The following is a 23,993-nucleotide window of genomic DNA, read 5'->3' as shown; positions in this document are numbered from 1 at the left end:
TTTATGAGACACAAGAACCAACAAAAGAAGAAACTCATAAGGTGGGTATAAATGATACCCAAGTTGCAAAAATATAAGAAGAAACTCAATAGGATAGTATGTTACCCAAGTTTCAATGGCAAAGGCTAAAAGAAGAAGCCCTCTGAGAGGATTGTTAAAAGGAACCTCAAACACAAAAAGGGTGGTGTTGGTTCCATTACAGATGCTTCATTGCAGTTGGAATAGAGCCAGTGTTAGGGAGTTCTTTTAGGAAATGGTAATTAGGGTGATATATGCCAATTTTGTTTAACGTTTTGTAAATGCCCTTAAAACTTTTTGGCATCTTTTGTAAACAATATGTCAAAGTTGTGCATTTGGCAGTAAATGCCTTTAAACACTTTGTGAATGTTGGTCATTTGGAAGTAATATATGGTAATTTGGTTGTATAATTTGGTATTTCATAGCTACAAGTCTTTTTTTTTTAAGTATGGTCATTTAGGTTATATCAATGATGTTGGTTTCATTTTCCTTTATTTTGGTCAATCCATATTACGTTCCCATTTCATTAACCAAATGAGTACAAGATGCATGAGAACATTCCCATTTCATTAACAAAAATATTAAATGATTAAATTCCTATTAGAACATACACGTAAACCAAAATACTACAAAACACTACATTATATGGTCCACTTTTAAATATAATACCAACAAGCATACATACAAGACAAACCGTCATCCACTTCCACATTCAAATTCAATAGCAGGCACATGTACATGTATTGCAGCTTCAACTACATGTTTAGGAGAATTCATACATTTGTTGGATTAGGTGTCTAAGCCCATAACTATAATTGGTATGTACTTGACCCGATAGTAGCATGGTCCTTTTGGGTTTCCTTCACCGGAGCAATTTGATAGGATGGACTTTTGAGAAAGAGGTTATTTGGGATTTATTAATATATTATAAGTATAATATATTAATTTAGAAATCATATTATTTAATTAGTATTGATTAAGAATTAATTTAGAATTAATTTAGAGATGAAAAGAGACTAATTAAATATACGGGGACTGATTAAGTAAATCATTAATACTTATAGTTTGGGCTAATGATCCATGGTTGATTAGGATGGGCTAACCTATATGATAGTCCATGAAGGTTTAACCCATAGGGCCTAAGAAATATGAAGGGTCATAGTGAATTAGGGTTTGCATGGATAGTCTTTGCCACACTATAAAAGCAACATCTTAACCCCTAAAATCGACCACATGCATTCTAAAGAAGAACCATAACCGATTTTGGTGTTACCTAGCCTCTCTCTCATAAGCCTCCTCTTGCATTTGGTGTTTATGACACATTAGAGGCATCACATTTGAGGCGCTAAAGCTTTTAAAGGCCAAGAACCACAAGCTACATCAATAGGTATTCATCTAACTTGGTTTTATGTTGTATATCTCCAATTGCATGCTAGTTAGGGTGTATGCATTGCAAAAATGAAATTGCATGTATAATTAGAGAAAACTTAGACCCAAAGCATCTAGGCTTGTATGTGCACCATAGGAGTGTTATAGTGCTCAAAACCCAACAACATTAGGACCATTAAGAAGAAGTATAGGTTCAACAGCAGGTTTAGAAGCATTCATAAGAACATTCAAAGGTTGAGGGACATTAGGGATATTAAGAACATGTCCCAAATTAAACATATTGTCTTTATACCATTTATTTGGCAGAGATGAGTCAATCCAGTGAAAATACCCACATTCACTTTTCATCATGCTACACATGACCTATGTCCTAGATTCTTTGGTGTCCGTGATGTCCACATTCCAGGTACATCTCTACAACCACACCTTCTCACATTGCTACTCGAGGAAGAGGAAGACATTGTTTGCCCCAAATATTTGGGTGTATGTTGATGCTACAAAGCATGTCACATAAGGATTTAACCGGTTGTATACCGGGTAACCTTCTATTTTCCAAAAATTAAATAATTTAATTGAGAATTAGGACTTAATTGACTAAATAAATAAGGACTAAATCATTAATGAGGTTTAAATATAAGGAATTTTCAGTAGATATTCCATACTTATGTCATACATATAAATGATGAAGAACCATAACTTCCATTATTTGACACATAAGGTCCCTCCTTAATTTTCCTATAAATCTACGTTATAACATATAAATCAGTTACAAAACATACAACATCCTTGTCAACTATGTTACAAATGATAGTTCTTGATGAAACTTAGAACATAAAACAATATGCAATTCCCTGTTCCGAACCGCTTTCCTAATTCGGGACTGTGGCCTGAGGTTAGGGTATCCTAAGGCTTAGGGTTTTTGGAAAGAGAGATCAAGACCCATTTAGGTACGGATAATGTAATTGAGGTGATCCGGGAGTTGGGTTGTGTCTTGAAGCCAAAGGGTATATCGGTAAAATAGCAATTCAAGCTCTTTATGAATTTTAGGTTTTATTCAGAATGCTTTAAGGCTTGGGCATGTTGTTAGGAGCGTAGGGCTTCCCTCCACATTTTCGTGGATATAAGGTTCGTCGGGAATGGACCTTGGATGAGGAAGATATGACACTTCGAAGTTATAGGCGATATTGGTCCCTAATGCAGAAAAGTGACAAGAAGATACCATGCATACAAGGTGGTCAACGCGGAAATATGCCCAACATAGAAGAATAAATGGGCACGGTTCGGGGAGGCGTACACCCAACATACAAGAAGTATGCCCATCATACATTCAGAGTCCCTAAACCCTAATTTTTAGGGTTAAGCACTATATAAGGAACATTATGACTTAAACCCTAGCCTCCTTATCAGCCTCTCAACCTCAGAAACACTAGATAGCCTCTCATCCTTCACCCTTGTGTGTTTTTGGCTTTGTGATGTTCTTGGTGGTGTTTATAAGCTTGAAAGAAGAAAGGAGAAGTTGGAGAAGTAGAACTTGAGTATCTGGAGCTCAAGGATCCGAGATTACATCACCATTTGGCATTCATTGGAGGTATAAAGCTTTCAACTTGCCTCATGAATTATTAGATCTATGTTAATGGAGTTTTGGACCTCCTTAGGTCACAAGAATGGGTTTTTATTGTTTAACATCTTTTCTAGGCTTAGGGTTGCTACCCTTAGTGCTAAATGTGTCCCCATGTCAGTAAAGTTTCAATCTTTAAGGTCCTTTTGTGAGCATGCATAAGTTCTAGTCATTTCCATGGAAGTTAGTTTCTATATTCCAAGTTTGGGTTCATTTGGTGGGTTGTAAGCCACCAAGTAATCGACTTTATGGATTATAACGTGGAATAGGACTTGGATCCGTGATTATAGCCTTTGGAATAAAGAATTAAGTGCTTAATAGGAAAAGTGGCTTAACAGATCAGTACGTTGGGCGTACATGCGTGTACACGCAGCGTACAAGCCATACAGTTGTACTCTTAGCGTACAAAGGAGTACACCCCGGAACTCAACAGATGTGGGCTTTGCGTGTTTTGCGCATCGGTTTGGGCCATACATTGGACTTTGTTTCTTTGGGTCATTAGAGGTCATATATTTTGGGCTAAGAACATGTTTGAGCTTTAGGGTAAGGCCTATTAGAAGGGTTGGGTCCAATTTAGCGAATTAGGCCATTAGTGGGCCACTAGTGGGATTGGGAAGTCTACCTAGTATTGGGCCTTTCATATTATGGTTTTGGGCCTTAGGTGGAGGCCCATGTGAAGGGACTGGGCCAAATTGGAATTTAGGCCATATATTGGGCCTTGTGGAAGTGTTTATCTTTTGGGCCAAGGTTTGGGTATAGTTCAATTTGGTACAAGAGTATCAGAGGGGTAGAATGGTCTTTTACCCTAGTGAGGACTTATGGTTAAGTTATGAGAATCTCAGACTTATCTAATTTGTATGATGATCAGTAACTCGGGGAGTCGAGAGATCAGCAATTCGGAGATCTGCCAGCTAGCAACCAGAGGTTTATCCGTGGGATTCTGCAATCAGCTTGTTAGTGAGTTTTCTCCTATAGGAACGGGTTGAAGGTAACAATGTCGCCTCGTATATGTATGTTAGTATGTTCTAGACCAATTTCCGATATTGGGTGGGGCCTGAGGAATGTTTATATTTCCGAACTACGGTTCGATGTCCGGTGGTAACGGAGGAATGTATGCATGCTTAGTTATACTTGTTGCCTGTGTGATACTTGTATGTGCCTGGTTAGAGAAGTGAGTATGGGCAGGGGCCCATATGTCATCACTAGCTGAGTATAGATAGGGTTCCATATCTCATCATTAGCAGAGTTGGGGCGGGGCCCATGATAGGCAATGCATTAGGACTAGAACATGTAGTACTATGTATGATTTTGTATGTACTAGTATGATTATATGTTATTGTTTGTACATGTATAGCGGGGGGGGGGGGGGGGTAGACACAGGCGGGCCTTGGTAGAAATTGATATGTATACCGAGCGGGGCTCGATGCCAGACGAGGCCTCATGTTGGACACTGTCCGATGTAGGGCGGGGCCTGAGGAAGGGGTGGGGGCCAAGTTTATGTGATTATGTGTTTATGTATATGGTATGTGGTAGTTTGGAGAGACTCACTAAGCTTCGTGCTTACGGTCTTCAGTTTTGGTTTCAGGTGCTTCTGGTAGCAGAGGGAAGAGCGTGGGATGAATGCATATCACACACCACGTCGCTTTAGCATGGGATGTTACTCTTATATACATTTGACATATGATTTGATAAATATATAATGATTTTAATCTTTAGAGATGTTATGGTTCCTGTTTTGGTAAATGATTTTTAGTAACTATGTTTTATTCAATAATTAAAAATAAAATTTTTTGGTCATAATTTTTGGGATGTTTCAAGCTGATATTAGAGCCTTGGTTTGAGGGATTCGGGCATACTCTCGAATGCGTCTGAACTCAAATTGAGGACTTGGTATAAATTTTTTAAAACAAAAAACCATTTTTTACAAAAAGGATTTTGAAAAGAGAAAAAGGGTGTGGTGTATGTAATCAGCCGAGCTCAAGTAAGTACTCCTAAACTACCCATACAAGTATATGTTATGATATGATTATGAGAACTGCATGATAGATTAGGACTAAGGATTTAGGAATGATTCCTTGTATGCATGTTATATGTGTATGAGACCTGCATGCTAGTTTAGGACTCAGGATCTAGGAAGGATGCCTTATATGCCTGCTGTATGAGCTTGTTGAACTGTATGCTAGTACTGATTAGTCAGTAATATGGTGGCCCCATTAGGATATGCTTGGTTTTGTTTACTCAATGCCCGAATGCTGCTTGCTTTGTGCTTTTAGGGGTCCTAGGTATCTTTAAGTAACTAGTAAACGAATATGTTAAGTTACATATTATGAGGACTGAATAATTTCAGAAGGTTAGGTTTAGCTCTATTTCACAGCTCTCGTCTGAGTCTAACCATTGTAGTGTAGGACCTCTTATTCGAAGAATTATCTGGTCTTAGTGATATGTAATGGTATTCGCGAGCTAGTTAGGGGGAGATAGCAGGGACTTCTTATGCAGCTGATGGCGGAGAGTGGGTCAGAGATTACCCTAGGAAAATCCTAGGATGAGATTAGTGTTGGGAGCAGCAATAGTGAAAAGGGACTTGGTGGAGTAGAGGCAATCCTTGAGGAAAGTAAAAATAGATGTGGAAGGTAGTATAGGCTTGTACTAATAAAAGCAGATAATTCGTACTCGAGTCAAGGAAGGCTAAGATGAAACTAGGAAACTTGTACTACGTGTGTGAACCCTCGATAGTGATGAGTATTATGATAGTTGTTATGTTATGTTGCAGCATGGTGACACTACGTACTAGACCAATTGGTAGTTTTGGCATAGGCAAGGGATCAGGCTCAAGCTCTGGAGCTGGGTAGCTTGAGGATCAGATGAGAGAGTTCATTTCAGCTGAGTTTACGCCCAATATCGTTGACCAGACTCCTGTGGTCTTCATTACGGTGAAGGAGGGTATATTGGAGATTCTTGACGAGAGGTTGGGTGCATTCCGCACCGAGATGTCGGACATGATAAGGGTGTGCACGTTGACATTCAAGGAGTTCAGAGCTTGTAGAGCTCCACACTAACATGGGGATTGGGACCCCACTGCTAGCATGTGACAACCCGAAACTTTTATCATGTACAATCGATCGGTATATCAATCTTTCACTCGAATTTATCATCTTATAGCGAAATTGTGGGTCCATATGAGTGCTTTAGACTTAGTATATTTTAGATATGAGTCTTAAGAAGGTATGGAAGGAGTGTAACATCACAAAATCGGGCCAAACACACCAAGGAAGGTGTGTGCGGCCGCACACCCATCCCCAGTCACACACTCCCCTCTATATATAGAGGAGGACCCCTTCATTCATTCTTTTCTCTCTTTGGTTGCACTCTACTTTCTCTCACTACCTTCTCTCTCTAAAAACTTCATCCAAGAACACTCTAAGGGCTTCAAAAACATGAATTACTCCATCAATCAGCTTGTTATACTGGTAAAACACTTGAAACTAAGACAAAAACTCATAGTGTTCTTCGTCCTTTGAAGGTGTACGGCCGCACACCTTCATAAGGTGACCGCACACATTCAAAACTCTCCAAAGTGAGGAGAAAACACCTCAAAAGCGACATTTTGGACTCAAATGAGGAGTGTACGGCTGCACACTCCTGAGTACAGCCACACACACCCTCTATACGGTCGCACACTCATGTGTGTAACCGCACACACAGCCGGGCCGCACTCCCTGGCCGCGCCCTCATTTTTATGGCCATACACCCACTCTAATGCTCATATTTGGCCTTGAACTTGTAAAGATCCCTAGGTATGAGACATAGAACACTTAGTTCTAGTGATTCCAAGCCTTTAGGGTGGTTTTCCATCATGATGTATCATGGGATACTCAATCTAATACATATATATGTGTAATATATGTTCATAGGGTCAACACGTGAACAAAACATCGGTTGACACTCGACGCTCGTAATCAATTGTGCTTTCGGATCCTACGTTAAACTGTGAGTTCATACCCTTACACTTTTCCGAGTTTTTCATGTTTTCAGGGGCGAATACAAGCTAAACATAAAGGTTTTCATAACTTAAAACTGATGCAATTACAATGATTTTCTATCAAACGTTTAGATACAATTATCCCTCTTGTATTATGCAGAGCATAAGGGATGTTTTCAATTCATAAATGCATAGTTTTCAAAACCATACCTGAACGTAACAACCATTCAAACTATAATATGTATAGTTTGGGATTTCATTACCAGTCTTACAGGTTCAAACTTCATGCAAAGTCAAACATATAAACTATGTCAGATTTAGTTTATCGATTACTACGAATACAAAACTAGAGTACTATGCTAAATAATTATTTTATGTATAATTATTTATACTCTACACCGTTACAAACGATTTCAAACTCGAGAACAACCGATCAAACACGTAAATTGTGAGACTATCTTCGTTTATCCCCTCGGGGTACTAATAAATCCTCACCGGTAGTATAACCAGAGTCTCCTGGAGGGAGAGCGTGAAATTTGTGAATAGATCTATTCAGGAGCGACAATCCCACACCTGAACTGTTAGCTACAGTTAGGCAGGCACGCTTGGGGTGACGAATTTTGAAATCATACGACGCCTGAAGAACGTCAAGGAGGTCATCAGTCATATTAGTATGGTTATACGACTCACAATAAGTATAAACTAATCATTGTTTACGGGATTTCTTTCTTCTATAGTTTTATTTTAACTAATAAAACTACTTGTCTACTTACTGGAGGGTATTCTAGGGACAAAATCTATAGTTTTATTTGAAGTAATAAAACTACTATAAATACTGGTGGTAACCAGGGTTTTCCAAACAATCATACATTACATATTGGTGGTAGCCAGGGTTTTCAGACAGAACGTACCTTTCATTCAAAAACCAACAAACATGTTAGAAAATATTGGATTTTCTTGGTAAACATGCGTACATATTTCAGAACTTGGTAACAACGATTTTCGATACAAACGATATTTACTTATAATGCAAAGAAACTATTTATACAAACCCAGTGACTAGTTTTTAATACAAAAACATGCTTATGAACTCACCAGCTTTATGCTGATACGTTTTCAAAAACCGCTTGTATTCTCAGGGCAACGATAGAAAGGTACCGTACCAGCTTTTGGAGAAGACGGAGCATTTTTGGAGTCTCGTCTTTATCTTTTGCTATATAATGATATGTACAAACTATGTTTTCAATAGATGTAAATATTCATATTGTAATGTAATGGTTGTGTTTACTTTGATTGCTATGATACGATTGTTGTGATACTACGAATGACGTCGCCGCCCCCAGACGTTTTCGTCGTTGTTTTTCTGACGGTTCGGGGGTGTGACAGATTGGTATCAGAGCTATCGTTTATAGTGAACTAAGTATACCTAACCTTACATGGTATACAACTATAAACACTAAGGGGCCAAAGTACTCTGAACTAAAAGTATACTTTAAAAATATAAGTATTTTTACTCCAAGTATACAAGTATACCTACATACCAGAAATCGTATCGTAAAAAGAACCAAACAAAAGTAATTGGACGTTGAACACTGTGGTTAAACCTGAGCAATTATGAAATCATGTCTAGGGTCAATATAACCTAATCAACTATATTTATTCAAGACATGACCAACATATGCTTGGGAGTGACTGTGGTGTTGCAACAGGCCTAAAACTTACCAAATATTTCTACCAAAAGGAATTGATGGAACAAAACCTTCAACATAAAATACTATAGGAGTATTTTGATCAAAGAAGTATACATTGTAGAAATTCGTTCCAAGTGTTGCAACTCATTCTTTCCTAGCAATAGTTTACTTGCTTTAGTAATTCCTTCCTGTTTATCACTTAGTAGAACACTTTATCTATCGTATAGAGATACATCTTGTTTCATATCTCTTGATTCAATTCAGTGGACTTACCGCCCTCTCCTTCCTGATCATTTTTTTAGAACGAGATGCCTCCAAAGAAAAGACCCAACTCAAAGAACAACAATCTTCCACCACCTCCTCAGTTCGATTCTGCTATGTTCCAGGCAGCTGTTACTGTCGTTGTGGCTGCCGCAATGTCACAGATGAACCCTGGTGGTTCTGGCGGGCCAGGAGGTGGTACCCATCCCCAAAATCAGGAAGGTGTTCAGGGACACCAGAAGGAGTATTCCTATAAAGACTTCATGAATGCAAAAACCACACCTTTCGATGGCACTGGATGTGTCATTTCCTTGACTCGGTGATTAGAGAAGATCGAGTCCATTTTCGAAATTTGTTCGTGTTCTGAGGTTAACAAAGTAAAATTCGCTGCTTGCACCTTCGCTAGACATGCACAAAGACCCGATCCGATCCGATCCGATCCGGATCCGAATCCGATCCGGTTTGATGACGACACACCCAATCCGATTCGGCATTAAATCCGAACCGGTTTCAAACCGGTTTTGACCGGTTTTCCGAGCCCCCCATCCGATTCGGTTTAATCCGATCCGGATCCGATCCGATCCGAAATCCGATCCGATTTTCTTTTTTTTTTTTTTTTTTTTTTAAATACACATTTTTTGGACTTCAAATATAACACAAAATGCAACATGGGTACATTAAAATAGTTAAAACATACATCAAACGTCGAATTAGAAAGAGTTTTTAAACTAGTTAAATAATAATAATAATAATAAAGTGGCGTTATAACATCTAGCCAAATGGAAATAGTTTTTGTGGTCTTCCACTTCGTGTCGCCTTCCTTTAATTATTCTTCAACCGCCACGCATGTAACTAGGGGTCTCATCAATGCCATATTCTTCATCCCCGTCTTCATCTTCGACTTCATCGTCATCGTCTTCGTCTTCCGGAGGTGTTGATAAGCCTTGTGCATATTCTTCATCCATGATCTCCGGTTCAACATTTTGTGATAGTGGGCCTTCTAGTGATGCCAAGTGTTGTATACGTTCCACAGAATCCAAGTAATCCTTCAAGCAAACGCAAACCTCTACCGCAACCGGGGTAAGATTCGTCCTCAACTTTGATAAAACTCTTCCACTAAAAGAAAAAGCGGATTCCGAAGCTACCGTGGAAGCTTGGACGGTTAGTAAATCACGGGCCATGACGGAGAGAATAGGAAATTGTGCTTCCTTTTCTCTCCACCAAGCCAAAAGATCCAAATTTTTAAATTGTGGTGCACTCATGAATTTTAAAAAGTTTGAACCCATATAAATTCCAAGTTCGCTACTAGGCGTTAATGTGCGTGCTCTTTTGTTTTGCTCCTCCAAAAGGTAGTTATAGAGGTCGATATGAAAATCCGTTCGACCCCCACCACTACCCGATGCACCGCTAGTAGAGTCGGTTACACTTGCAAAAGTGTTTGACATATTGCCATATTTTGTAGCGTAAATGTCAAACAAATTAGTAAAAGTATCATTAAAAATGTTTATTTGGTTACGGATGTAGTTTGAGTTATCTTTGTGCAAATTTAAAGACATAGCAATTTTGGTAATCAAAGCCTCTACACCCGTAACATTGATACATGGGTTTAATGCTGCGGCGCAAGTAAAAAGTGGTGGCATTTCTTTGAAATATTTGACTAGTTTTTGTCTCATTGGTCTCGTAACCAAAACAAATATTTCACTTCTTTGTTCAAAACGTTCCAATTGTGCGGACATCAACCATAATTCATTTAGTAACAACGGACTTGTAGGGTAATACACACCCGATAGAAAAGTGGTTGATTGTTTAAAAACTTTTAACATTTCCACAAACTCTTCCATCAAATCCCAATCATAATCCGAAACCGGGTTTTTTCCTTTTGAAATTGTGTCGTAAAATAATTGCAAAGCGATTCTTTGACGTGTCAAACTTTCAAACATCATGCATGTTGAACTCCATCTAGTGTCACAATCCCAATGAGGACTATATGGAGTTACGTTAATGGAAATGGCAAACTTTCGATATTTTTCCATTGTAGCTTTATGTCTTCCAAAAACTCTAGTTAACACAGTTTTGAATTTTTCAATCGTCGAATCTATCATTTTTAAACCATCTTGTACCGCAAGATTAATAATGTGACAAACACATCTAGTATGAAAAAACGAGCCATCCAAAATAGGTTTATATTTTGCAATTAATCTTTTTGCCGCTGCGGTATTGTTACTTGCATTGTCAAACGAAATAGAGAAGATTTTGTCGCGTAAATTATAAGTCTCTATAACGCTTACTAAAATTGCAAATAATCTTGCCCCCGTGTGAGGATGCGCAAAAAGTTCAAAAAGCAATAACTCGTTTGTTCATTACCCAAGTAGAGGGATCTATCCAATGTGCCGTGACACAAAGATAGCTTTTGGGACAACTACCGGCGGAGGACCAAACGTCACAGGTTAAAGAAACACCGGTTTTTATATTTAAAAATCCCAATTGCATATCTTTTTTGGCTATATCCCAATACTTTAAAGCATCACGTCTAAGAGAAGTGCGACTTACTTGCCGGTATTGCGGTTGCATTTTTTCCCGCAAAATCCTTGTTAATCGTGGGTTGTCGAAGTGGTTGAAAGGATAGCCCTCTTGAATCACGAACTTGCAAAAGCTTTCACGAAGGTCATCATTGTTGTAAATGAAGATCGACCCGTCGGGAGTAATATTTGGTTGACTTGGATCGCTTTGACCTTTTACAGCCGGACAAGTTTTTGTTGTATGACTCCTTAACGTGCTATTGCCATATTTTCCCAAAAACATTCCGCACTTCTTGCATCTCGCTTTTTCCTTCCCGTTCGACAACAAACACAAATCGTAATGTTCCCACACTTCTTTACTCCGAGTGGTTGGTATGATTTTAACCACCGTTGCATCCGAATCTTGACCCGCGGTTGAATTTCTCGAGCTCATTTTTTTGAGTATTATGAGAATAAGTAGTAAATTTTTTGTGTAAAATTGAAATGTAGCAAATGAAAGGTATATATAGGTGTTTAGAAGTGCCAAAAAGTCAAAAAAAGTCAAAGTAGCCGTTTTTTTTAAGTTCCAACGGCTAGTTTTTTTTTTAAAAAAAAAAAAAAAAAAAAATTTGAAAATTCCCGTTTTTTAACGGTAACAAAAAAACCGGTTTCAAACCGGTTTTGGATCCGGTTCCTTCAAAATCCGGTTCTCGATCCGGTGGTCAAATCCGATTCGCATTCAAAGTCTCGATCCGGTGGCCGGTTCAATCCGATCCGGTTCGGTCAAAACCGGTTTTGACCAAATCCGGTTTTCGGATCGGATCGGATCCTAAAGCCCAATCCGGTTTTTGTGTGCATGTCTAACCTTCGCCAACAGAGCTCTGACCTGGTGGAATGGTCGAGTCAAATCCCTAACCCTACCAGTGGCAAATGCTATGGTTTGGGAGAGCTTGAAAGAGCTCATGCTTGCTGAGTACTGCCCTCGGGGTGAAATGCAGAAACTGGAGCACGAACTCTAGAACCTAAAGATGAAGGGTTTTGATATTGCTGCCTACACATCTAGGTTTGAAGACCTAGCACTCCTCTGCCCGGGAATGGTCGCCCCGGAAAACAAAAAGATTGAAAGATACATCTGGGGGCTGACCCAACCAACCAAAGGAAATGTCTTGGCTGCTAGGCCAAGCACATTCGACGGCGCTAAGTGCCTGGCCCAGACTCTGATCGATCATGGAGTCGATCTCAATGAAGTAACCACCGCTCCTGAACCGGCTAAAGGGAGTGGTGAGAAAAGAAAATTTTGGAAACAGAAGAAGGGTCAGTCTTCGCAAGAGCCCTCAAAGAAACAACAAATGGTGGCAGTCCACGCTGCTACTACTCCTGCGACTCAAGCATCTACCATTGGATATACTGGTACCCTCCCTTGGTGCAACAAGTGCAATTACCACCACCGTATCCCCGACTCATGTCGTGAAATACTCTGCAACAACTGTGGCAAGAAGGGTCACGTTGCCCGAAACTGCAGAACACCAGCCCAACCAACCAATCAGGCATCCGAAGCAGGTGTCGGTCAGGCCTGCTATGGTTGTGGCGAAGTCGGACACTACAAGAGAAACTGCCCCAAGACAGTAGCCACTGGCAACACTGGGATATATATATATATATATATATATATATATATATATATATATATATATATATAGGGTTAGGTTCATATGAGACGGCTTAATTTTGTGAGACCGTGAGATGCATTTTTTTATTTTTTTTATTTATTTTTTATTTTTTTTAGTTAATTCAAGTTCCGAAAATAATATTTAAAAAAAGAATTTTTGGATTTTTCCATTTATTTTGCATTTTAAAATTATTTTTTAGAATATATCAGTGTAATATTATATTAGAATATTTCACATATTTTTCAAAAAAAATGGAATATATTTTTATTTTTTTTTAATTTTTTTTAGTTAATTCAAGTTCCGAAAATAATATTTAAAAAAAGAATTTTTAGATTTTTCCATTTATTCTGCATTTTAAAATTATTTTTTACAATATGTCAGTGTAATATTCTATTAGAATATTTCACTTAGTTTTCAAAAAAACGGATTTATTTTTTTATTTTTTTTAGTTAATTCAAGTTCCGAAAATAATATTTAAAAAAAGAATTTTTGGATTTTTCTATTTATTTTGCATTTTAAAATTATTTTTAGATTTGGTCTCATGATCACACAAAATTAGAATGGTTTCAAATGAACCTGAACATATATATATATATATATATATATATATATATATATATATATATATATATATATATATATATATATATATATATATATATATATATAGGGTAAAGTGAATATACCTAACAACCTTATATAAGCTTAGGTACCTATCACAAAATTAGAATTTTTGGATTTTTCTATTTATTTTGCATTTTAAAATTATTTTTCGATTTGGTCTCACGGTCTCACAAAATTAGAATGGTTTCAAATGAACCTGAACATATATATATATATATATATATATATATATATATATATATATATATATATATATATATATATATATATATATATATGGTTGTGACCTTTATAGATATGATTATTTTATTATATAACTATAAAACCTATTATACTTCAATAATTGCATTAATGTGAATATTTTAATTTGGTTTACAAATCTAGTAAAAGATTTAAACATAAATAACGGCATTTCGGCCATTGTTGCACATGACTTCCAACAGAATTTAATCTCACAGTCATCCCTAACCAAATGTGCAGCCAAATCCAAGTAAATACGTTTATCATAATTTTCACACCAAGAATCTTTTCTTGTTTAAGCAACAACACTCATCAGTAATCGGTGTAGAACACTTCACTGGTTTCTTCCTCCAAAATCCAAAGTCAATTTATTTGCTATTTAAGCACCACACAATTCGTTGATCTCTGCAATTCTCATTCATTCTCTTCGTGGCCTGCATGTACCAAAGTAAGCTTTCTTTATCGCTTCCCCGATTTCTTCAATGGTTTTTTGAATTTGATCATCGAATTATGCTCTTCTTGCGACCTAATTTTGACCCGTTCATAGTCAATCGATCGCATATTTGTTATTTGCTTTGCGATCACTGATTACTCTTCCTTCGAATTTTACATCCATATTCAATTTGAAATTTCAAAGCTCGAACTTCCCCAATTCAAATTTACGGGGTTCTCCAAATTTTTAAGCAACAATCAGATGTAGTGAAAGTCAGGTTCAAACCTGGCATGACTTCTTCGCTTTCTGTATATTCTAATTTACATTTTACGCTTTACAACTACTTTTTTTCTTCATCGCAACAAAATTCGTTATATTTATCCTTTTCTGGCTTCCCTTTTGCTATAATAGGCCACAAAGACTCAAGTATCCAGTGAAGAATCAATGGGTAGAAGCTGTGATCATGATGCTCTCATACTCGGCCTTCTAATTGGTTTTTGTGTCCTGTTTCAATGTTCTGCAACTTTGTTGGATACGAATGCATTTCTGGTTGTAAACGCTTCTAAAAGCTCCACAAGGAAGATGCCCGAAAGCCTCTTTGGTGTTTTCTTTGAGGTACATATTATCTTCATTTTGTTTATTACAAATTCAAACATCACTTTCATGCTTCAACAAAGCTCTTAATCTTAACTGCATTTACAGGAGATCAACCATGCTGGTGCAGGTGGACTATGGGCAGAACTAATAAGCAACAGAGGTAAGTACATACAAGGAGGGTATTTAAGTCTTTTGCATTTCAGATGTTTGAGTAATAGTTAGTGACACTTTCTTTAAATCATGTCAGGTTTTGAATCTGGTGGACAACATTCTCCTTCCATTATTGCCCCATGGTCAATAATTGGAGATGAGTCAATGCTAAAAGTATCAACAGATTTTTCCTCATGCTTCAAGCAAAATCCCATTGCACTTCGAATGGAAGTGGTTTGTGATGATCATGGGACAAATATTTGTCCAGATGGTGGTGTTGGTATATATAACCCTGGTCATTGGGGAATGGTAAGTAACTTTTTACCAATTTGCCCTTCAAAAAGTACACTACTTAAGTGGTATTTGTTCTTTTTTCTTGTTTCTTGATTGTAGAATATTGAAGAAGGGAAGACTTACAATTTAGTATTTTATATTCGATCATCGGGATCAATCAATGTGTCGGTGTCTCTGACAGATTCTATTGGCGTCCAAACTCTAGCTACCACAAATATCATGTAATGACCATTTTACCCTTTGTGAGCAAAAATGTTAAAAAGATTTTCTTGAATTACCAAAGGGTTTTATTGTCTTTTCAGAGCAAGTGATGTATCAAATTGGACAAAGATGGAGACTAAATTAGAAGCAAAAGGAAGCAACCCTAATTCTAGACTACAACTAAAGACTGATAAAAAGGGAATCGTATGGTTTGATCAAGTTTCTTTAATGCCCTCCGATACATACAAGGTAAAAAGTTACCCGTTTTGGAAGGGTATTTTAGTCATTTGACGCGAATAAACGGATTTTGTTTGGAACAGGGGCATGGCTTCCGGAATGATCTTTTTAAAATGGTTGCAGATATGAAGCCAGGATTTATCAGATTTCCAGGTAGATATATATAATAGTATAATATATAAATATATTTCACTCATTCTTTTAATGTGGTAACATTGATTAATATATTTCACTTATTTATTTATTTATTTTTTGGAAATTAGGTGGATGCTTTGTTGAAGGAGAGTATTTAAGAAATGCATTTAGGTGGAAAGAAACTGTGGGCCCATGGGAGGAGAGGCCAGGTCATTTTGGTGATGTATGGATGTATTGGACTGAAGATGCACTTGGACACTTTGAATTTTTTCAGGTAAAAAAAATATATTTTTTTTTTTATAAAATTTAACAACTTTACACAATTTGAATAACATTTGGTTAAATTTTTCCACAGTTGGCTGAAGATTTAGGTGCAGCACCAATATGGGTATTCAACAATGGTATTACTAACAATAATAAAAAATTAAAAATATATATATGATTTATAAATTATAATCCGAGATTTATCTAAAAAATTTCTTACTTCTTTTGGTAATTAAAGGAATAAGCCATAAGGAGTCTGTTGATCCCTCCAACATCATGCCTTTTGTACAAGTATTATTCTCTTACTCTCTTACTCTCTTACTAATACTCTTTTCTTTTTATATGTTTATATGTTTATAAGTTATAACAATTTTGTATTATTTATAAAACAATGTATTGGATTTTTAGGAAGCTCTTGATGGAATTGAGTTTGCTAGAGGTGATTCAAATTCAACATGGGGATCTGTTAGAGCTGCTATGGGACACCCAAAGCCTTTTGATTTGAAATACGTTGCTATTGGCAATGAGGATTGTTGGCTCAAAAATTATCGTGGTATGCATCTTGAGGGCATTTTCGTCTTTTCCTGAAAATCAATCTGATCTATATATATATATATATATATATATATATATATATATATATATATATATATATATATATATATATATATATATATATATATATATATATATATATATATATATATATATATATATGCACTTATTTATGAAACAGCAAATTACCTTCAGTTTTATGCTGCAATTCAAAAAGCTTATCCAGACATCAAAATGATATCCAATTGTGATGGATCAAATAGTCCATTGGATCACCCTGCAGATATGTATGATTTTCATGTAAGATTCTATCGTCAAAGTCAAACTTCTTTTATTTTTTTTATATATCAAAATTCAAATCAGATTTATTTTCTAATCATCGGTTTATTATTATTATTATTATTTTTAGATTTACGCAAATGCAAGCACTGTATTTTCTATGGCTAATACCTTCGATCATACATCACGTGTTGGCCCAAAGGTTTTTTATTTGTTAATTGTTAATTTTTAATTGTTAATTGTAAAATGTAAATCAATTAATTACGTGAAAATTAATTATTTTATTTATTTCAGGCGTTTGTGAGCGAGTATGCTGTGACAGGAAACGACGCTGGTTCTGGAAGTCTTTTAGGAGCTCTCGCAGAAGCTGGATTCCTTATTGGTGTAGAAAAGAACAGGTTCGTTGACTTTGACTTTGACTTAGATTTTGACTTTGACTAATTTTGACTTGTAACGAGATTGCTATTTGCAGCGATGTTGTTGAAATGGCGAGTTATGCACCTTTGTTCGTGAACACCAACGATAGGCGGTATGACTTTTATTCAATCTATGTGGAAAAAGACGTAAATACCCTTAGTATTTTGAGTATTGTGATGATGGGAAGTGTTTTATTTTGTTAAGGTGGATGCCGGATGCAATAGTTTTTGATTCTTCTCAATCATATGGAACACCAAGTTATTGGATGCAACATTTCTTCAAAGAGTCAAATGGTGCAACTCTTCTAAAGTCAACCCTCCAATCAAACTCATCCACGTCACTCGAGGCTTCGGCTATTGTGTACCGAGACACGGAGGATGATAAAAACTACTTGAGAGTAAAGGTAAGATAAACTTTTCGTAAATATATTTTTTTTGTCATTAAATTTGTTTTTAAGGAATCATTTAATTGAAGTGCAAAAAATATAAAATATTTTATGTTTTATAGGTTGTAAACTTTGGGAGCAACACGGTTAATTTGAAGATAATGATTGATGGGGTGGATGCTAATTTACTAGAAACTTCGGGGTCTAAAACCGTTCTTTCATCTACGAATGTGAGGGATGAAAACTCATTTGCGAATCCAAACAAGGTAAGGATGAAAATGGAAAGGGTATTTTTGTCTTTTAATAAATGGGGGTGTTATTTGGAAAGTGTGTATTGACGAGATGGGATTTGGTGCAGGTTACACCTGTCAAAAGCTTATTGGAGACAGCTGGGAAGAATATGGATGTTGTCTTGTTACCACATTCTTTAACTTGTTTCGATGTATTAATGAAATCGGATATCACACAAATGACAAGTGATGATAAGTCGTATGTGTCCTCTATGTAAGAAGGTGTTTGTTTGTATAATATTTTTATTAATAAAGGAATAAATAAAGGATAAATAAAAAGTTTGGTTATGGCATTTTATCGGTCTTCCCCACATGTTTGCCAACATTACATTATAAACTAATTAATTAAGATCAAAATTGACGTGAAGGTTTTAATTTCTTTAACTAAAAAATGTTTGATAAAATCAACTTTTGTTTAATAAATTCGGATAACTATCAATTACTCATCTATTTTCAAGCATTTCTATAAATATGGATGATTTTTAAGTTGTTACTTTAGAATTTTCTAAGGGGTAAATTAAAAAAAATAGTAATGTACTTCAATTTTGTTGCTTTATTATAGCATGTTACTCTCATTTCTATCTATTAAAACATTATAATTCGAAAAAAAATATCCAATTATAACATTGTGCTTTCAGTCATAGTTGTCAAACTTGTATGAGTCGAGCCATTTGTAACCTAAAACGAGGTGACTCACAGTGTGACTCGGTCGAAATTTCCGATTCATTGTCTGACTCGTACCGAGTCAAGTCAACTCGTGACTCAGACGAGTAATGTATCCCTCGGGTAATATCATGATCCATCAGGTAATCGGGTTTATTCAGTGGTTAATAACTTTTTTTTTGGAGCATGTTGAGTTTAACGAAACAAATCAGATGCAAACTTTAAAAATATGGACATTACATAGAGAAATTGAGGGAGGGAGGCAGAGAGTTTTCTTCTTCATGCTTCTCTCTTGTTTAATTCTTTTTATGCAAACCTTAAATTCTAAACCTTAAACAAACAAATGGTCATTTACTCACATTCAGTACCCTCGTAAACATCTCAATATGAGTAAAATGACCATCTTCGTGCTTCTCTCTTGTTTAATTCTTTTTTCATTGGGAAGCCAAAAAGTAGGGAAAGCTTTTTTAGATGGTGGTTCCCATGTAAAAGATGTAAAATTGGTGCTTTTTATTGTTTTTTCGTTAACTTTTTTATTTCTTTGAGCATGGCACTTGGTACAACGGAAAATTGGAAGGTTATAGGCTTAAATAGTAAACTTATATTTTGTTTATATATATATATATATATATATATATATATATATATATATATATATATATATATATATATATATATATATATATATATATATATATATATATATATATATATATATATTGTATATGATTTTTAGTGTCTTGAGTCGTGACTCATACAAGTCGAGTCATGATTCAAAATTTACGATTTAGAGTCACACCACAAGTTGAAAACTATGCTTTCAGTTTATTCTTTAAAACCATAAAAACCTATCCAATTATAATAGTAAAAATGGATCGACTAGATTTTTAAAATTACAATGATGCAATATGAAACAATTAAAATAAGATGCACTAATAAACAAATAAATAAAAGTACATTGCTATTTCTTGCAATTAAGATAAAAAATCTACACATACATTTCCATCTTTCAAGCAACTCGTTCGATGGTAATCCATCTATTCATAAACAAAAGCAACAATATTTTGAAATCAAAACTCCTTAGAGTGAGAGGTCAAATAGTCAACTCATACATTCTTGTTCTTTTTCATCTTTGAAGGAGGCCATCTTCCCTTCTTCCTCAAGTGGCGTTTCCTGACAAGCCTCTTTCTTCTCATTCTTATCTTCTTTGCCAGCTTCATTTTCAATTTCTGGTCCACCTGAGCTTGAACTTTTGACTCCAATGGAAGCTTTTCCACTGACAAGCTTTCATCAATGGCTTCCACAGCCGCCGGAGTGGTGTTTTCCGGCTCTGCACCATCCACGCCTGCCACCGCCTTCATAATCATTGCACCTTGTCCTTTATGTTTCAACACAAAGGGTGTTTGAATCAAATGTACCCTGGAAACTACATCAGTGAAGAACAGAAGGGCAAAATGGTCAATTTACTCATATTCATTCAGACAGAAAAGAAAAAGAAACGTAACTTCTAGATACAAGGGTAAAATGGTCATTTACTCAACTTTAGTACCCTCTGAACTAAATGTAGCACAACCAAGTAACTACATTGGTGAAACATAGAAGGGTAGAATGGTCATTTACTCACATTCAATACCCAACCATGTAACTACATCAGTGAAATATAGAAGGGTAAAATAAATGGTCATTTACTCACATTCAGTACCCAAACAATTAAGTGAAGTAACTAGATCAGTGAAACATAGAAGGGTAAAATGGTCATTTACTCACATTCAGTACCCTCCAAACTAGACATAGCACAACCAAGTAATTATATCAATGAAGCATAAAGGGGTAAAATGGTCATTTACTCACATTCAGTACCCTTGGAACTAGACGTAGCACAACCAAGTAACTACCCCACTGAAGCATAGAAGGGTACAATGGTCATTTATTCACATTCAGTACCCTCAGGGACTAAACGTAGGACAACCAAGTAACTACTAGCGAAGCATCATTTCGAGACACAAGGGTAAAAATGGTACTCACATTCAGTCCAAAAGTAAAACAACACAACACTTGCTTGAGGCAAAAATTACCAATTCAACCCTCTACATCATCTTGAACAAGATTATTTGATCAATATTGAAGGATGTTATAACAACATTGTTTAATAATAACTCAAAGCACACAATTTGCAATTTTTTACAAGTATTTTGATTTATTTAATCTTTGATCCTTTACAATTTCAAGCTATTAAATGATTGTACTCATTTAGTACAAAAGAAGATTCCATTTATCCATCTAACAGCTTATCCATACATCACTTAATGGAAATACAGAAACAAACCCTTAGCTCTCAGTAACACAGAAACTACGAATTCATATCTTCCCCCAATACTTTGAGTGAAAAACATTTTACACCAAAATGAACATCAAGGAATCTTTTAAAATGTGTTGCTGATTGGGGAATTTTATCGAACAGTTGGTGTCCATTTAAAACAAAATAATTGTGTTAAAATTGCTTCATCTTGTTACCAGCAGTCACATTACACATTCGTTCTATACCATTTCGTTTGTAAGATAACGCATGTACACATCAAAGATTGGGTTCAGTTGAGCGAATTCACAATAAAATGAGCTGGAAAAGTACATAAATTGAGTTGTACTTACAGGCATTGAAAGTAACGGAAGAAGTTGATCGGGATGAAGATAACTGAGAACAAACTGCAGGTGGAATTGCAGTGAAATGAAGAAGAACCATTGTGTCGTCAGAGTTGAGGTCTCTGGTTTCAGGATAGGCTTTTTGTTAGAAGAAATAAGGTTTGATATAGTAAAGGATAAGAGGCGTGAAAGAAATCCGGGTTCGGGTGTGAATGGCGCATCCATATTTCTTATTTGGTATTATTATTTATTTATCTCTAAATATTATTAAATTTTTTTTTTAATTATCCACTTAAGAAATGAGGGTCGTTCATTGCATTTCAATCCTATATTCTACACCCTTAGATCATTTTCCGACATCATCTTTACACCCAAAAACTCGTTGCCTAATGTTGTCTTCCGTTCGTCATTTACTTTCTCCGTATATTCTTCCGATGTAACGTTAAGAAACAGGTAAACCATTTGCTTCTACTTCAATCGGCCAAGATGACACATCTTCAGATCTCCACCGCCTTTGTACACCGCTTCTAATCCTATTGTTGCTTTCCTCTCCACCGCCTTTGTACACCGCTTCTAATCCCATTGTTGCTTTCCTCTCCACTGCCTACAAAAAGATGACGGAATACCCACATTATTCAATCAACATGTAGATTTCAGGGCTTTCTTTTTCTGATTTTAGGTTTTTCATTTCCATATTTCGTTTTCAACCGTCGACTTAAAATTGACTGGCGATTGTCATCTTGAAAAGTGTTTTTTGCATATTTGTTTGAGTAATTGTGAATTTTTGTTAGGTTTTGAAGGTGAATAGAACGTCAATATTAAATTCAATTTTCTTCTTCAGCAATTTGATCTCCTTATGTAGGATGTTTAATGCGTGTGATTGATATTAAACACCAGATCATGATAGTTGGGCGTTTTTGCATTTTTCATTGCTTTATCAACGTTTTTGTTCTGAATTTATTCATACGTTTCTGAGATCTATCTCAATTCTTTCATCCATACATACCTTTTTTTCCCATGATCTTATCGTATTCCGATACTCCATTCCATGGATGCTCATGCTCACGTTTTTTCTTCTCTTTGCTATCAAACAGTTGTTGAAATTAATGACGGATCAATATATGTTGCTTCAGCTTTTTCTGGTCACCAACAAGGTTAGATAAGATCCACTGCCAATCAATTTTTGGTGCACAACAATTTCTTGACAAAAGCTGTTGATAATTATCAAACAGCTGTACACGATAGAGATCACAAATTGTTGACAAAAGCTATCGAAGAAGCTTATAAAGGAGTAGATAATGGAGATGGATGCCCATTTGGTGCAGTTGTTTGCAAAGATGAGATTGTTGTGATTTGTCATAACATGTTTTAAAACACACAGATCCAATTGATCATGCTGAAGTTACAACAATAAGAGAGGTTCTGTCTAATGAATAAAAATGATTGTCTGTTTGTGAATTTAGTCTTCTTTTTTTTTTTTGTCATTGATAGATAGTTTTTTACGAATTATTATTTTTACACCATGTATTTCAGGCATGTAAAAAACTCAACCAAATTGAGCTCTTTGATTGTGAGATTTATGCCTCTTGTGAGCCCTGTCCTATGTGCTTAGGTTACAAGGAATGGTGTATAACAATGATCACATAAGGCTATCTTATCACATAAGCCGAATTCACATGGAGTAGAGTACAACAATGATCAAGAAATATGACCATGATACGGCTCGTGGTACAATGTCAAGACTATAATTGGCACATATCATTTTCTATTGTATGTATGATATGTATGATATGTATGGTATGTGGTGTCTTGGGGAGCTCACTAAGCTTTGTGCTTACAGTTGTTGTTTATGGTTTTAGGTACTTCCGGTTTAAAAGGGAAGGCCCGACTTGATCATAGTGCATACACCTGTATTTTCCGCAACTTAGTGATTTTGGGATTGTACTCTGATAAATATTTAATTATGATATACTAATGTTTGAGTAAAGGATAATTGGTGTTTTGATTATGTAAAAAAAATGAAACTTTTACCTTGAGGTTTTCGGGACGTTACAACTGTATTTATCTAAAATAGTCCAGATGGTCACCATATTTGTCAGGGCGTATACCGATCAATACAGAGACAAAGAAAACCAAACAGATGCACGAAATAACTGGCATACTCAAGACAACTAGGATCTCCCAATAGCATAAAATATAAAAAGGAACAGAGAAACCCTTACATATGAGAACACAAGATGATGAGTCAACTCCCTTGTCCATTCCCTACTAGGGTTTATCGGTGATAAACTCCGACTCCTGGAGAGTTATTTCAAATGAAGTGTCACAACTGGCATTTTGCTAGGAAATTATATTCCTATGTAAACATCATACATTGTAAAAGCCTATACTTACTATACTCTATTCTCGTTCAAATACATCTCATATGTTCAACTAAGGGTTGGAAACCCTAGAAATCCCGACTC

General features: G+C 35.9%; 2 protein-coding genes across 2 annotated transcripts; one reads left to right on the top strand and one right to left on the bottom strand.

Moving 5' to 3' along the window:
• The first annotated feature begins 14,161 nt into the window (after window positions 1-14,161).
• Window positions 14,162-18,518, top strand: LOC145009121 (alpha-L-arabinofuranosidase 1-like). The gene is made up of 18 exons (XM_078967781.1): window positions 14,162-14,436; window positions 14,833-15,036; window positions 15,124-15,178; window positions 15,266-15,477; window positions 15,562-15,683; window positions 15,765-15,912; window positions 15,984-16,053; window positions 16,164-16,309; window positions 16,391-16,436; window positions 16,538-16,590; window positions 16,708-16,852; window positions 17,036-17,154; window positions 17,264-17,335; window positions 17,428-17,531; window positions 17,606-17,662; window positions 17,755-17,953; window positions 18,058-18,201; window positions 18,294-18,518. Exons 2-18 carry the CDS (start codon window positions 14,866-14,868, stop codon window positions 18,441-18,443), a joined length of 2,013 nt encoding a protein of 670 aa, XP_078823907.1. The 5' UTR covers window positions 14,162-14,436; window positions 14,833-14,865; the 3' UTR covers window positions 18,444-18,518.
• Window positions 18,519-19,832: 1,314 nt separating this feature from the next.
• Window positions 19,833-21,697, bottom strand: PSRP5 (plastid-specific 50S ribosomal protein 5). The gene is made up of 2 exons (XM_078970682.1): window positions 21,538-21,697; window positions 19,833-20,314 (listed from the first exon to the last, which is right to left on the bottom strand). The coding sequence occupies exons 1-2, from the start codon at window positions 21,626-21,628 to the stop codon at window positions 19,995-19,997; spliced, it is 411 nt and encodes a 136-aa protein (XP_078826808.1). The 5' UTR covers window positions 21,629-21,697; the 3' UTR covers window positions 19,833-19,994.
• Between the last annotated feature and the right edge of the window lie 2,296 nt (window positions 21,698-23,993).

The sequence above is a fragment of the Lactuca saligna genome, chromosome 8 (assembly GCF_052625555.1).
Source record: "Lactuca saligna cultivar CGN05327 chromosome 8, ASM5262555v1, whole genome shotgun sequence".
NCBI lineage: Eukaryota > Viridiplantae > Streptophyta > Magnoliopsida > Asterales > Asteraceae > Lactuca > Lactuca saligna.
This window is presented reverse-complemented; position numbering and strand designations above follow the sequence as displayed.